The sequence below is a fragment of the Herpailurus yagouaroundi genome, unplaced genomic scaffold (genome assembly GCF_014898765.1).
Source record: "Herpailurus yagouaroundi ecotype Mexico unplaced genomic scaffold, PumYag 194, whole genome shotgun sequence".
NCBI lineage: Eukaryota > Metazoa > Chordata > Mammalia > Carnivora > Felidae > Herpailurus > Herpailurus yagouaroundi.
In genome coordinates this window covers 3,137,541-3,153,044 of record NW_024412425.1, presented here as the reverse complement: position 1 = coordinate 3,153,044, position 15,504 = coordinate 3,137,541, and the positions used below count along the sequence as shown (strand labels likewise).

Genomic DNA, 15,504 nt, shown 5'->3' with positions numbered 1-15,504 from the left:
AAGAGAAGAGAAGAGAAGAGAAGAGAAGAGAAGAGAAGAGAAGAGAAATTTGTCCCAAATGAAAGAACAGGACAAGGCCATGGCTGGAGATCTAAGCAAACAGATATAAGTAACATGCCTGACGGAGAATTTAAAGCAATGATCATAACAATACTCACTGGATCTGACCAGGAGTGAAGACCATCAGTGAGACTATTAATACAGAGATAAGGAATAATAGAGCAGACATAAAGGGCTCAGTAAACAAAATGAGAAACACACTTGGTGGGATGAACAGCAGGGTGGATAATGCAGAGGAACAAACTGATGACCTAGAAGATAGAATAATGGAAAGTAATCAAGCTGAACAAAAGAGGAAAAAAAGAATTAAGCAAACTGAGAACACATTTAGGGAATGCAGTGACCCCATCAAACTTAGTAACACTTGTATCATACAAGTTCCAGAAGAAGAAGAGAGAGGAAAGGGGGCAGAGAATTTATTTAAAGAAACAATAGGTGAAAACTTTTCTAATGTGGGGAAGGAAACAGAGATCCAGATTCAGGAGGTACAGGGAACCTCCAACAAAATCAACAAAAGCAGATCCACACCAACACACATTGTAATTATATTGGCAAAATATAGTAAGAAAGAAAAAATATTAAAAGCAGCAAGACAAAAGAAGATAGTTAAATAGAAAGGAAACCCCATAAAGCTATCAGTGGATTTTTCAGTAGAAACTTTCCAAGCCAGAAAGGAGTGGCATGACATATTCAAAGTGTTGAATGGATGCAGCCAAGAATACTCTATCCAGAAAAGCTATCATTCAGAATAGGAGAGAGAGAGTTTCCCAGACAAACAAAAACTAAAGGAATTCATGACTCCTAAACAAGCCCTGGAAGAAATAAATATTAAAGGGGACTCTGAGTAGAAAGGAAAGACCAAAAATGACAATATGAAGATAGGAAACACAAAAGCAGTAAAAGTGAATGTTTCTATAAAAAATTAGTCAAGGAACTCACAAAATAAAAGTTTGTAAAATATGACTACCATATATCTAAAACATGGGAAGGAGAGGAATAAAGAATGAATTCAAACTTAAATGACCTTCAATGTAATACAGACTGCTACATGCAGAAGACATTATATACAAATCTAACGGTAACCACAAATCAAAAACCACTAATAAATATGTAAAGAATATGTAAAGAAAAAAGAAAACCTAATATATCAGTAAAAAACCCCAGCAAACCATGAAAGACAAGAAAGCACCAGAGAAAATCTTCAGAAACAACCACAAAACAAGGGATAAAATGTCAATACATACATATCTTTCAATAATTACTTTGAATGTAAATGGACTAAATGCTCCAGTCAAAAGACACAAGGTGACAGAATGGATTTAAAAAAAAAAAAAAAAAAAAAAACAAGACCCATCTATATGCTACCTATAAGAGATTCATTTATTTCTTAATATTTATTTTTGAGAGAGAGAGAGAGAGCACAAGCGGGGAAGGAGCAGAGAGAGAGGGAGACACAGAATTTGAAGCAGGCTCCAGGTTCTGAGCTGTCAGCATAGAGCCTGATGCAGGGCTTGAACCCATGAACTGTGAGATCATGACCTGAGTTGAAATCAGACACTTAATTAACTGAGCCAACCACATGCCCAGAGACTCATTTTAGACCTAAAGACACTTGCAGATTGGAAATAAGGGGATGCAAAAATATTTATCATGCAAATGGATGTCAAAAGAAAACCAGAGTAGTGATACTTATAATGCAAAAACTAGACTTTAAAACAAAGACTGTAATAAAAGACAAAAAAGGATACTATATAACAATAAAGGGGACAATCCAACAAGAAGATATAACAATTGTAAATATTTATGCAGCCAACATGGGAGCACCGAGACATAAAACAGTTAATAACAAATATAAAGGTACTAATTGATAATAATACAATAATAACAGGGGACTCTAACACCCCACTTACATGAATGGACAGATCATCTACACAGAAAATCAACAAGGAAGCAATGGTTCTGCATGACACATTGGACCAGATGGATTTAACAGATATATTCAGAACATTCCTTTCTAAAAACACCAGAATACACATTTTGAGAGAAAGAGATGTGGGAGGGGCAGAGAGAGGGAGAGAAAGAGAATCCCACGTAGGTTCTGCACTGTCAGTGTAAAGCCTGATATAGGGCTCAAACTCATGAACCATGAGATCATGACCTAGGCCAAAACCAAGAGTCAAACGCTTAACCAGCTGAGCCACCCAGGCACCCCTACACATTCTTTCCAACTGCATATGAAATACTCTCCAAATAGATCACATATTAGGACACAAAACAATCCTCAAAAAGATTCAAAAAGATCAAAGCCATACCATCCATCTTTTCTGACCACAATGCTATGAAACTAGAAGTCTACCACAAGAAAAAAATCTGGAAAGACCACAAATACATGGAAGTCAAATAACATGCTACTAAACAATGAATGGGTCAACTAGGAAATAAAAGAAAAATTAAAAAGCACATGAAAACAAATGAAAATACAAACACAATGGTTCAAAACTTTTGGGATGCAGCAAAAGTGGCTTCTAAGAAAGAAGTTTATAGCAGTAAACTGAAGCAAGAAAAATCTGAAACAGTCTAAACTTACACTTAAAGGGTCTACCAAAAGAACAACAAATAAAACCTAAACCAGCAGAAGGAAGGAAATTATAAAGATTAGAGCAGAAATAAATGATATAGATACTAAAAAAAACCAGAACATATCAGTGAACCCAAGAGCTAGTTCTTTGCAAAAAATCAGTAAAATTAATAAACCGCTAGCCAGATTTAACAGAAAAAAAAAAAAGAGAAAGGATCCAAATAAGTAAAATCACAAACAAGAGAGGATAAATAACAACAAACACCATAGAAATACAATTATAAGAGAATATTATGAAAAACTATATGCCAACAAATTGAATAACCTAGAAGAGATGGATAAATCCCTAGAAATGTATAACCTACCAAAGCTGAAACAGGAAGAAATAGAAAATTTGAACAGACCAATTACCATCAATGAAGTTGAATCAGTAATCAAAAAACTCCCAACAAACAAAAGTGCAGGACCACATGACTTCAAAGGTGAATTCTAGCAAAGATTTAAAGGAGAATTAATACCTATTCTTCTCAAACTATTCTAAAAACTAGAAGAAAGGAAAATTTCCAAATTCATTCTACGGGGCCAGCATGACCCTGATATCAAAACCAGATAAAGACACCAGAAAAACTGAGAACTACAAGCCAATATCTTTGATGAACATAGATACAAAAATCGTCATTAAAAAAATAATTTATCATGATCAAGTGGGATTTATTCCTGGGATGCAACTGTGGTTCAAAATTCTCAAATCAATCAATGTCATACATCACATCAATAAGAGGAAGGATAAGAAACATAAGATCATTTCACTAGAGCAGAAAAAACACTTGACAAAGTACAACACCCATTTATGATACAAACCTTCAACAAAGTAGGTTTAGAGGGAACATACCTTAACATAGTAAAGTCCATATACAAAAAATCCACAGCTAATATCATCTTCAATAGGGAAAAATTGAGAACATTTCCCCTAAGGTTAGGAACAAGACAAGGTTATCCACTCTCACCACTTTTATTCAACATGGTACTGGAAGTCCAAGCCACAACAATCAGACAACAAAAGGAAATAAAAGGCATCCAAATCGGTATGGAAAAAGTAAAATTTGCACTATTTGCAGATGATGTGATACTATATAGAAAACCTGAAAGACTGTACAAAAAAATTGCTAGATCTGATCAATGAATTCAGTAAAGTCACAGGATACAAAATCAATCTATAGAAATCTTGCATTTCTATACATCAATAATGAAGTAGCAAAAAGATAAATTAAGAAAACAATCCCATTTACAATTGCACAAAAAATAATAAAATACTAGGAATAAATCTAACCAAAAGATAAAAGATCTGCACTCTGAAAACTATAAAATACAAATGAAAGAAAATGAAAATGACAAAAGAAATGCAAAGACATTCCATGCTAATGGACAGGAAGAACAAATACTGTTCAAATGTCTATGCTACCCAGGCACCTGGCTGGCAGAGTCCAAACAGCTTATGACTCTTGATCTTGGGGTCATGAATTCAAGCCCCACGTTGGGTGTAGAGATTGTTAAAAAACAATAAATATAAAACATAAATGTCTATTCTACCCAAAGCATCATACACGTTTAATCCAATCCCTATCAAACTACCCCTCAGCATTTTTCACATAACTAGACCAAACAATCCTAAAATTTGTATGGAACCACAAGAGACCCTGAATAGTCAAAAGCAATCTTGAGAAAGAAAAGCAGGGATGCTTACTTGGCTCAGTCATAAGAGCATGCAACTCTTGATCTTGGGGGCATCATGGGTTCAAGCCCCACGCTGGGTGTAGAGATTACTTAAAATAAAAACTTACAAACGGGCACCTGGGTGGCTCAGTTGAGTATCTGACTTTGGCTCAGGTCATGATCTCACGGTCTGTGGGTTCGAGCCCCATGTCAGGCTTTGAGCTGAGGGTGTGGAGCCTGCTTGGGATTCTCTCTACCCTTCTCTCTCTGCCCCTCCCCCACTTGCACACACACGCTCTAACTGAATACATTTTTAAAACTTTAAAAAAAATTTAAAAACAAAGAAAAAAGAAAAGAAGAAAAGCTGGAGGTATTACAATTCCAGCCTTCAAGTTATATTACAAAGCTATAGAAGTCAAAACAATATGGTATGGCACAAAAACAGGCATAGATCAATAGAACAGAATAGAAAATCTAGAAATAAACCTACATTTATATGGTCAATTAATCTTGGTGACAAAGCAGGAAAGAATATCCAATGGGAAAAAGATAGTCTCCTCAATGAATGGTGCTGGGAAAACTGGACAGCAACATCAAAAGAACAAAAGTGGAACAGTTTTTTACATTATGTAGAAAAATAAATTCAGAATGGATTAAAGATTGGGCACCTGGGTGGCTCAGTCAGTTAAGTGTCTGGCTTCGGCTCAGGTCACGATCTCACGGTTCGTGAGTTCGAGTCCCACGTCAGGCTCTGTGCCGACAGCTCAGATCCTGAAGCCTGCTTCAGATTCTGTGTCTTCCTCTCTCTGTGCCCCTCCTTAGCTTTCTCTCTCTCTCTCTCTCTCTCTCTCTCTCTCTCTCTCTCAAAAATAAATAAAACATTAAAAAAAAAAAGAATGGATTAAAGATCTAAATGGGAGACCTGAAAACATAAAATCTTAAAAGACAGCACAGGCACTAATTTCTCTGATATCAGCTGTAGCAATTTTTTTCTCTACAGGTCCCTGAGGCAAAGGAAACAAAAACAAAAATAGACTTGTGCCCCAGCGGTGGAGATATGAAGGCCCTCCCCATACCTCCTGTTGATCTCGTTGGTACTTGCCCTCACTCTCCTCTCCTGGCCCCCATGGAGAAGTTGTAAATCATCCAGAAGGTGAAGCTGGGCTGGGCAGGCCAAACACTACAGTGACATAGCCATCTGCATGAAGGCCATGACTGAGCAGGGTGCTGAGCTGTGCAACAAGGAACACAACCTGCTCTCAGTGTCCTATGAGAACATGGTCAGGGCTGCAGGTCCATGTGGAGGGTCATCTGGAGCAGTGACCAGAAAACTGACACCTCAGACAAGAAGTTGCAGTTGATTAAGGACTACCAGGGGAAAGTGGAGTCTAAACTGAGTCCATCCGCACCATGGTGCTAGAATTGTTGGATAACTATTTAACAGCCTATGCAACTAATTATAAAAAGTAAGGTCTCCTATCAGAAAATGAAGGGAGATTACTTCAGGTATCTTGCTGAAGTTGCATATGGTGTTTATGGAAAACAAATTATCGATAATTCCCAAGGAGCTTACCAAGAGGCTTTTGATATAAGCAAGAAAGAGATGCAGCCTATACCCAATCCACCTCGGGCTGGCTCTTAACTTTTCTGTATTTTACTATGAGATATTTACTAACCCAGACCTTTCCTGCACACTGGCTAAAACTGCTTGAGGACACTGCAGAACTTGATACACTGAATGAAGATTCATACAGAGACAACACCCTCATCATGCAGTTGAGGCATGTTAATAGAGACAACCTAACCTTATGGACATCAGACAGTGTAGTAGAAGAATGTGATATGGCAGAAGGGGCAGAAAACTAAAAGCATATAAGGTGTCATCCTTCTTCCCTACAAGAAACCTTTTTACTCATCTCCATTCCTTATTCTATTTGGATTTCCTACAGCAAAGAAACCCATTCATGTGTATGGAATCAACTGTTTATAGTCTTTTCACACTGCAGCTTTGGGAAAACTCCATTCCTTGATTGTGTTTGTCTTGGTGTTCTTGCTGTGCAGTTACTGCTGTAGAAAAGTATTAATAGGTTCATTTCATATAAACATTGATAACACTCAAACACTTATGTAGAGGACTAAAAATGTATTTGGTATTTAAGTAATCCAAACCAGTTCTGCAAGTGACTGTCTTTTATATTACTATGAAGATATGAAGATGCTGGGCGCCTGGGTGGCTCAGTCAGTTAAGCATCCGATTCTTGGTTTCCACTCAGGTAATGATTTCATGGATCGTGAATTTGAGCCCTACGTCAGGCTCTGAACTGACAGTGCAGAGCCTGCCTGAGGTTCTTTCTTTCTCCCTCTCTCTGCTCCTCTCTCACTCTTACTGTCTCTGTCTCTCTCTAAAGAAATATACTTAAAAAAAAAAAAAAAAGAAAATGTAGTTCATTACACTTTATAAGTGTTCTACATAACTTAATTTCTACTTTCCCTCCCTTACTCTCCTTCAGGGGTTTCCTTTCAGTAAGCAACTTTTCCACACTCTTAATGTACTTGTTTTCGGTAGGAATCCAGAAGTATTAGATTAGACAATCCAGAAGTTAGTATTAGATTAGTATTTGGCATTTCTGTGCTCGGGGTCACAAATTGAAATGCCTCCCTTATCATATATGATGGAGGACTTGTCTAGCTGTGACAACAAGAAGTTTCCTTCAATTTTCATTTGTTGCTGTTCAAGTTGACAACTGCCCAAGAAAAATTCACCTACACCTCCAAAAAAAAAAAAAAAGCAAAAATAAAAGTATTGGGACTACAGCCACATAAAAAGCTTCTGTACAGCAAAGGAAACTATCAACAGAACTAAAAGGCAACCCATGGAATGTGAAAATATATTTGCAAATAACATCTCTGATAAAGGGTTAGTATCTAAAATATATAAAAAACATAAAACTCAATACCCCAAAACCAAATAATCCAATTAAAAAATGGGCAGGAGACTACAATGAAAAGACTACAAAGAAAGATCACCACACACTTGTCAAAATGGCTAAAATCAACAACACAAGAAACCACTGGTGTTGGTGAGGATGTAGAGATAGGAGAACCCTCTTACACTATTAGTGGGAATGCAAACTGGTGTGGCCACTCTGGAAAACAGTATGGAAGTTCCTCAAAAAGTTAAAAATCAAACTGTCCTACAATCCAGCAATTAAACAATTGGGTATTTACCCAAAGAACACAAAAATGCTAATTCAAAGGGATACATGCACCTCTGGGGCACCTGAGTGGCTTAGTCAGTTAAGCATTTGAGTCTTGATCTCAGCTCAGGTCTTGATCTCAGGGTCATGAGTTTCAGCCCCGCACTGGTCTCTGCACTGGGTGTGAAGCCTACTTAAAAATAAACAAAAAAACAAAACAAAAAGCAAAGAGATACATGCACCCCTATGTTTATTGCAGCATTGTTTATGATAGCCAAGACATGGCAGCATGTATACACACACACATACGCATGCATATATACGTGTGTGTGTGTGTGTATACACACACACACACACACACACACACACACACACACACACACACACATATGCTGGAATGTAATTTAGTTATAAAAAAGAATGAAATCTTGCCATAACATGGATGGTCTAGAAAGTATAATGCTAAGTGAGATAATTCAGTCAGAGAAAGACAAATACCGTATGATTTCAGTCATATGTGGAATTTAAGGAATAAAATGAGCAAAGAGAAAAAACAAAGAGAGAGAGTGCAAACCAAGAAATAGACTCTTAACTATAGAGAACAAACTGATGGTTACCAGAGGGAAGGTAGGTAGAGGATGGGTAAAATGGGTGATGGGAATTAAGGAGTACACTTGTCATGATGAGTACCAGGTGATTAAAACAAAAACTTAAAAAAAAAAAAAAGGATAGTACAGTGAGAATGTCTCATCAGAAACAGATGAATAAAGAGACAGAGTTATAAAAGGAGCCAAATTCTGAAATTAAAAAGTACAATAACCGAAGTGAGAAATTCACTAGACAAGATCTAAATTGGCAAAATGAAGAATTAGCAAACTTGTAGACTAAAACAAGATTACACAATCTGAGGACCAAACAGGAGAAAGTATGAAGAAAAATAAACGGAACCTCAGAGAAATGTGGGACATCAAGTACACTATCAAATATATACATCAAGTATACCAATATACACATGGTAAAAGTACTAAAAGGACAAGAAAAAGATAAAGGTATTAAAAAACATGCCAAGAAATAGCTGAACAGTATCCAAATTTGATGAAAAATACTCTATGAATCCAAGAAACTAAATGAGCTCCAAGTAAAAACATACACATACACACACACATCCAGATAAATCATAGCAAAAATGCTGAAGGCCAGGGACAAAGAGAAAATCTTGAAAGCAAAGTTATACTGGAGTAAGGCAAATGACACCCGTTGGGAACTCCAACCCATATGAACAAATGATGAAAACTAGAATGGGACACCTGGGTAGGATCCAACTCTTGATTTCAGCTCAGGTCATGATCTCACAGTTCATGGGATTGAGTTCTGTGTCAGGCTCTGTGCTGACAGCATGACAGCATGGACTTGGGATTCTCTCTCTCTCTGCCCCTACCCTGCTCACTCTCTTTCTCTTAAAATAAATAAACATTAAAAAAAAAGACATAATATGAAATGCATTGGGTTTTTAACATGGATGTAATACACGTAACAATAATAATACAGAAAACAGAAGAGAGAATAGAGCTAGAGTAATGTCTCTATATCTTACTGGAATTTAGCATAAACTTGAAGATTCTTGTAAGTTAAAATGTATATGATAGGCCCTAGAACAAGCACAGAGAAAAATATAGTCAAAAATAATTTAAAAAGTTAAAATTTTATAGTAGAAAACATTTACTTAAGGGAAAAAATAAGCAGTAAAGGAGAAACAAAAAAGACACGAACATAGAAAACATAAATCCAACAATTTTAGTGTTAACATTAGTAGTAAATGGATTAAACAATAATAATAATAAAAAAAAGGGTAGACACTGTCAGACCTGAGCTAAGATCAAGAGTTGGATGCTTAACCAACTGAGCCACCTAGGCGCCCTGGGAACACAGATGTTTATAGCAGCTTTATTCAGAATTACCAAACTTAAAAGAAACCAAAATGTCCTTTAGTAGGTGAATGGATAAATAAACAGTGGTATATTCAGATAATGGAATATCATTCAGCACTAAAAAGAAATGAGCTATCAAGCCATGAAAAGACAGGGAGGAACCTTATAATGCATATTACTAAGTGAAGGAAGCTGATCTGAAAAGGCTATATACTGTATGATTCTAACTATGTGATGTTCTGAAACAGGCAAAACTACTATGGAGACAGTAAAAAGATCATTGATTGCCAGCAGTTGGTGGAGGAGAGACGAGCAATGAATAGAAAACAGAGGATTTTTTTTTAAATTTTTTTTTCAACGTTTATTTATTTTTGGACAGAGAGAGACAGAGCATAAACGGGGGAGGGGCAGAGAGAGAGGGAGACACAGAATTGGAAACAGGCTCCAGGCTCTGAGCCATCAGCCCAGAGCCCGACGCGGGGCTCGAACTCACGGACCGCGAGAGCGTGACCTGGCTGAAGTCGGACGCTTAACCGACTGCGCCACCCAGGCGCCCCAAAACAGAGGATTTTTAAGTCAGTGAAAATACTCTGTATGATACTATAATGATGAGTACATGCCATTATAAACTTGTCTAATTCCATCAACTGCACAAAATCAAGAGTGAACCCCAATGTAAACTATAGGTTTGGGGAATATAGGTCCACAAATTGTAATAAATGTACCAACCATTCTGGTGGAGAATATTGATAATATTCTGTCATGCAGGCTGTACATGCATGGGGACAAGGAGTATATGGGAAATCTCTATACTTACAACTTTGCTATGAACCAAAAACTGCTCTTTAAAAACAAATAGAGGTGACTGGGTGGCTCAGTCAGTTAAGTGTCCGACTTTGGCTTAGGTCATGATCTCACAGTTCGTGGGTTTGAGCCCTACATCGGGCTCTGTGCTGACAGCTCAAAGCCTGGAGCCTGCTTCGGACTCTCTGTCTCCCTCTCTCTCTGTCCCTTCCTGCTCATGCTCTCTCTCTCTCTCAAAAATAAATAAACATGATTTTTTTTTTAAAAACAGACAAAAATATATAAAAATGATTATGAAGGATTTATCCCAGGAATGCAATATTGGTTTAACACCTGAAAGTCAATTAATGAAATACATGGTATCAACGGAATAAAGAACAAAAACCACATGATCATCTCAACAGATGCAGAAAAAGCACTTAACAAAACCCAAAATTTGGGGGCACTTGGGTGGCTCAGTCCATTGAGCGTCGGACTTCATCTCAGGTCACTATCTCATAGTTCGTGGGTTTGAGCCCTGCATTGGTCTCTGTGCTGATAGTTCAGAGCCAGGAGTCTGCTTCAGATTCTGTCTCTCTCTCTCTGTCTCTCTCTCTATCTCTCTCTCTCTCTCTGCTCCTCCCCTGCTTGTGCTCTCTCTCTCAAAAATAAATAAACATGAAAAAAAAAAACCTCCAACATCTTTTCATGATAAAAACACTCAACAAACTAGCAAAAAAGGGAAACTTCCTCAATTCTATATAAAGCATCTACAGAAAATCTACAACTAACAATAAATGGTAATAGACTAAATGCTTTCCTGTTAAGGTCAGGAGCAAGACAAGGATGTACACTTTTATTCAACATTGTGATGAATGTTTTAGACAGAGTAATCAGGCAAGAAAATGAAATAAAAGGCATCCAGATTAGACAGGAAAAAATAAAACTATTTTCATATGGCATAATTTTGTATATAGAAAATCTAAGGAATCCACGACAATTCTATTAGAACTAATAAACAACTCAGCGAGTTTGCAGGATATAAGATCAACACAAAAACCTCACCTGTATTTCTAGACACTTGTAGAGAACATCCAAAAATGAAATAAAGGGGCATCTGAGTGGTCCAGTCAATTAAGCGTCTGACTCTTGATCTCGGCTCAGGTTGTGATTTCATGCTTTGTCATTTCGAGTCCCGTATTGGAATTCATGCTGACAGTGGGGAGCCTACTTGGGATTCTCCCTCTCTCCCTCTCTTTCCCTCTCTCTCTCTCTCTGCCCCTCCACTGCTCATGTGCTTGCACTCTCTCCCTTTGTCTCAAAATAATAAACAAAAAATAAAATTAAGAAAACAATCTCATTTACAATAGCATCAAAAAGAATAAAATACTTAAGGACAAATTTAACAAATACTTGTCAAACTTACATTCTGAAAATTATAAAATATTATTGAAAGACATTTTAAAGACCTAAAAAAAAGAAAAACACCCCATGTGCACGGATTGTAAAACAATATTAGATGACAATACACCTCAAACTGATCTACAAATTCAATGGAGTCCCTATCAAAATACCAGTTGCCTTTTTTTTTTTTTTTTACAGAAATGGCGAAGGTGATCCTAATAAAATTCTTATAAAAATGCAAGGGACACAGAACAGTCAAAACAATCATGAAAAAGAAAAAAAAAACAAACCTGGAGGACTCAACACTTCCCAATTTCAAACATAATATAAAGCTACAATAATCAAGACAGTTACGGTACTAGCATAAGTATAGACATATGAGATCAATGTGAATAAAGCAGAGATTTCAGAAATGAACCCTCACATTTTAGTGATTTTAGGCAAAGGTGCCAAGACAATTCACTGGGGAAAAGAATAGTCTTTTCAACACGTGTGCTGGAGCAACCAGATTATCTAAATGCAAAACAGTGAAGTTGAATCCCTACCTCATACCAGGTACAAAAATTAACTCCAAGTGAATCAAAGACCTAAAGCTAAGAATTAAAACTATACAACTTTTAGAAGAAAACATAGGTGTAGGAGCTTCCAGGTTGGTGAATACAGGGAGGTGTGTTTGGAGAGAGGAGGGAAGCTCTATGCTGAAGGAGAGATCTGGCTGAAACGTAAAACAGGGATGAGATGAAAAAGGAAATGGGCAAGATCAAGGAATGCCAACATAACAGAGATTCAACTACAGAATTAAAATACCCAGGAGATGAAAAATATTTTTTAATAGATATTGGAGGGTATAAAGGACAGAGCTGTCAATGTGACCATGGACATGAGAACTAAGAAGCTTTCCTAGGATGCAAAGTAAAATAACAAAGAGATGAAAATGTTGAAAGAGGATGACAAATATGGAGGATGGAGAATGGATCTAATCTAAAAACTATACTCAATTTTGTAAGATGATGACAAATATGGAGATGGAGAATGAAGATTTAATCTAAACACTATACTCAATGTATTGTATACACGATACAAAGTAAAACCAAAGGCACAAATGAAAAAGAATTGAAGGAGCTGAAATAAAAATAGAGATATTATGACAATGTTAATGGGTGTTAATTGTAATCTTGAATTAGGCAATGGATTTTTTGATATGACACCAAAAGCATAAGCAACAAAAGGGGGAAAAATGGACATTAGATAAATATAAAAATTTTGTGCTTTCAAGGCCATCATCAAGAAAGTGAAAAGACAATTCACAGCCTCGACTTGAGCTGTTGGGTAGCCTCAAGTCTGCTCCTCATGTATTCATTCAGGTGAAAGGGCAGCAGTTTCCTGGGGCAAGCTCTTCACTTGACTTCGTTCATGTACTTTAGTGATCTGGCAAGACCAGTTGACCTGCATCCCAAAGCAGAGCCCCAAACCCACATAGTCAACCTACAGATGCCAAGCATGATAACAGAAGCAGAAAAGCAGAATAGATATCTAATTAACACATACCTAAATGGAAAAAATTTTCAAAGTACTAGGTTCTCAAAGTAGAGCTCGATTTAGACATTTTTCCTGGTTAACAGTGAGGCTGTAGAGTCTGACATCAAAATTTACTGGCTTCAAAATTTACTAATTGTGTGACCTCAACAATAGCCAAATTTGAGTCTCAGTTTCCTCATCTGTAAAGTGTCATTTTCCTCAACAGGTTGACGTAAGAACTAAAGGAGACAAAAAATGAGAAGCACTCAGAACTAAGCATGGGACCCAGTAATCATTCAATAAATGTTTTAGGAATATATAATCCCTAAGGAATATAAAGTTTAACAAAGATAAGGAAAAACAACAAAAGAGAAAATGCATTTTTCATGAGTTCTAATAAATTAGCATCAAAACATCTTTTCCACTAAATCTAGTAAATGAGCATAAATCTCACAGAGGAAAAAAAAACAAATGAAGATCACACTCCTGAAAAAACATAAAACAAGTAACAAAAGACCTTGAAATAAATATGGGTTAATTTCTGACTGTATAAAAAGATGAGTCAGTGCTTTAAAATAGTCTACTTTCCTAAGATGTCAACTCTCTTTACATATATATGTTAAAAATGCCATATTAGTAGCAAGGAACAAAGAGATTGAACCTTAAAAAACATAAATTCAAAGTTTGTGTCATGGGACACGGGTGGTTTAGTCTGGTTAAGCGTCCAACTCTTGATTTCGGCTCAGGTCATGATCTCACAGCAGTGAGATAGAGCCCAGTGTGGAGCCTGCTTAAGATTCTCTGTTCCTGTCCCTCTGCCCCTCCCTGAGTCTCTCTCAGACTCTCTCTCCCTCAAAAAACAAAACAAAAACAAACAAAAAAATCCCACAAATTTTGTGTCATTAAGTTTTATTCCTTTTCCTGTCAAAAAAAAAAAAAAAAAAAAAAAAAAAAAGATGGGTATCCCCATAGCCCTGGCAACAAGATTTAACATCTCCAAAGTTCTTGCTGGTACCACAGCACTTTCCTCTCCATTTTAAAGATACTTAATAGGACAAATCTTTTTAAAAAATGACAAAGTTTACAATAAAGGCATAAAGGCAATTGCATGTCACTTCTGTAGTATATATGATGCTGGCAACTTTTTCTAAAAAATTATGTTTTCCTAAAGTTACACAAATATTAGGGATACCTGGGTGGCTCAGTCAAACGTGCGACTCTTGATTTTGGCTCAGGTCATGATCTCGTGGTTTGTGAGTTCAAGTCCCAAGTTGGGCTATGCACTGACAGCATGGATACTTCTTGGGATTCTCTTTCTCTCCCTCTCTCTCTGCTCTCCCCACCTCATGCTCACTCTCTCTCTCTCTCAAAGTAAATAAACTTTAATTAATTGATTAGTTATATTTTTTTAACGCTTATTGTTTTAACGCCCAACCAACTGAGCCATCCAGGTGCCCCAATAAATAAACTTTAAAAAGATTACAGAACAGGGCGCCTGGGTGGCTCAGTTGGTTAAGCATCTGACTTCAACTCAGGTCATGATCTCACAGTTTGTGGGTTCAAGCCCCGCATCGGGCTCTGTGCTGACAGCTCAGAGCCTGGAGCCTGCTTCGGATTCTGTGTCTCCCTGTCTCTCTCTGCCCCTCCCCTGCTCATGCTCTGTCTCTTTCTGTCTCTCAAAAATAAATGTTAAAAAAAAATTTTTTTAAAGATTACACAATTTCTTTATCCATTCATCAGTTGATGGACATTTAGGCTCTTTCCACAATTTGGCTATTGTTGAGAGTGCTGCTATAAACATTGGGGTACAAGTGCCCCTATGCCTCAGTACTCCTGTATCCCTTGGGTAAATTCCTAGCAGTGCTATTGCTGGGTCATAGGGTAGGTCTATTTTTAATTTTCTGAGGAACCTCCACACTGCTTTCCAGAGCGGCTGCACCAATTTGCATTCCCACCAACAATGGAATACTATGTGGCAATGAAAAGAATGAAATATGGCCTTTTGTAGCAACGTGGATGGAACTGGAGAGTGTGATGCTAAGTGAAATAAGCCATACAGAGAAAGACAGATACCATATGGTTTCACTCTTATGTGGATCTTGAGAAACTTAACAGAAACCCATGGGGGAGGGGAAGGAAAAAAAAAAAAGAGGTTAGAGTGGGAGAGAGCCAAAGCATAAGAGACTGTTAAAAACTGAGAACAAACTGAGGATTGATGGGGGGTGGGAGGGTGGAGAGGGTGGGTGATGGGTATTGAGGAGGGCACCTTTTGGGATGAGCACTGGGTGTTGTATGGAAACCAATTTGACAATAAACTTCATAC

The 15,504-nt window shown here is 37.1% G+C and overlaps 1 protein-coding gene and 1 pseudogene across 21 annotated transcripts in view; one reads left to right on the top strand and one right to left on the bottom strand.

The window, feature by feature from the left end:
- ZNF568 (zinc finger protein 568) overlaps positions 1–15,504 on the bottom strand; it is an 87,697-nt gene that overhangs the window by 61,434 nt on the left and 10,759 nt on the right. For 12 of the 21 annotated variants that reach the window (XM_040445664.1, XM_040445646.1, XM_040445663.1 and 9 more), the window contains one exon: positions 11,325–11,339. The exons of 8 other annotated variants lie outside the window; for them this stretch is intronic. In XM_040445664.1, the coding sequence (XP_040301598.1) occupies positions 11,325–11,339 (15 nt within the window). Of the gene's footprint in view, positions 1–5,019; positions 5,050–11,324; positions 11,340–15,504 lie in introns of those variants that run through there. One more of the 21 variants, XM_040445661.1, reaches the window with a different exon arrangement.
- On the top strand, positions 5,478–6,250 carry LOC121011378 (14-3-3 protein theta-like; annotated as a pseudogene).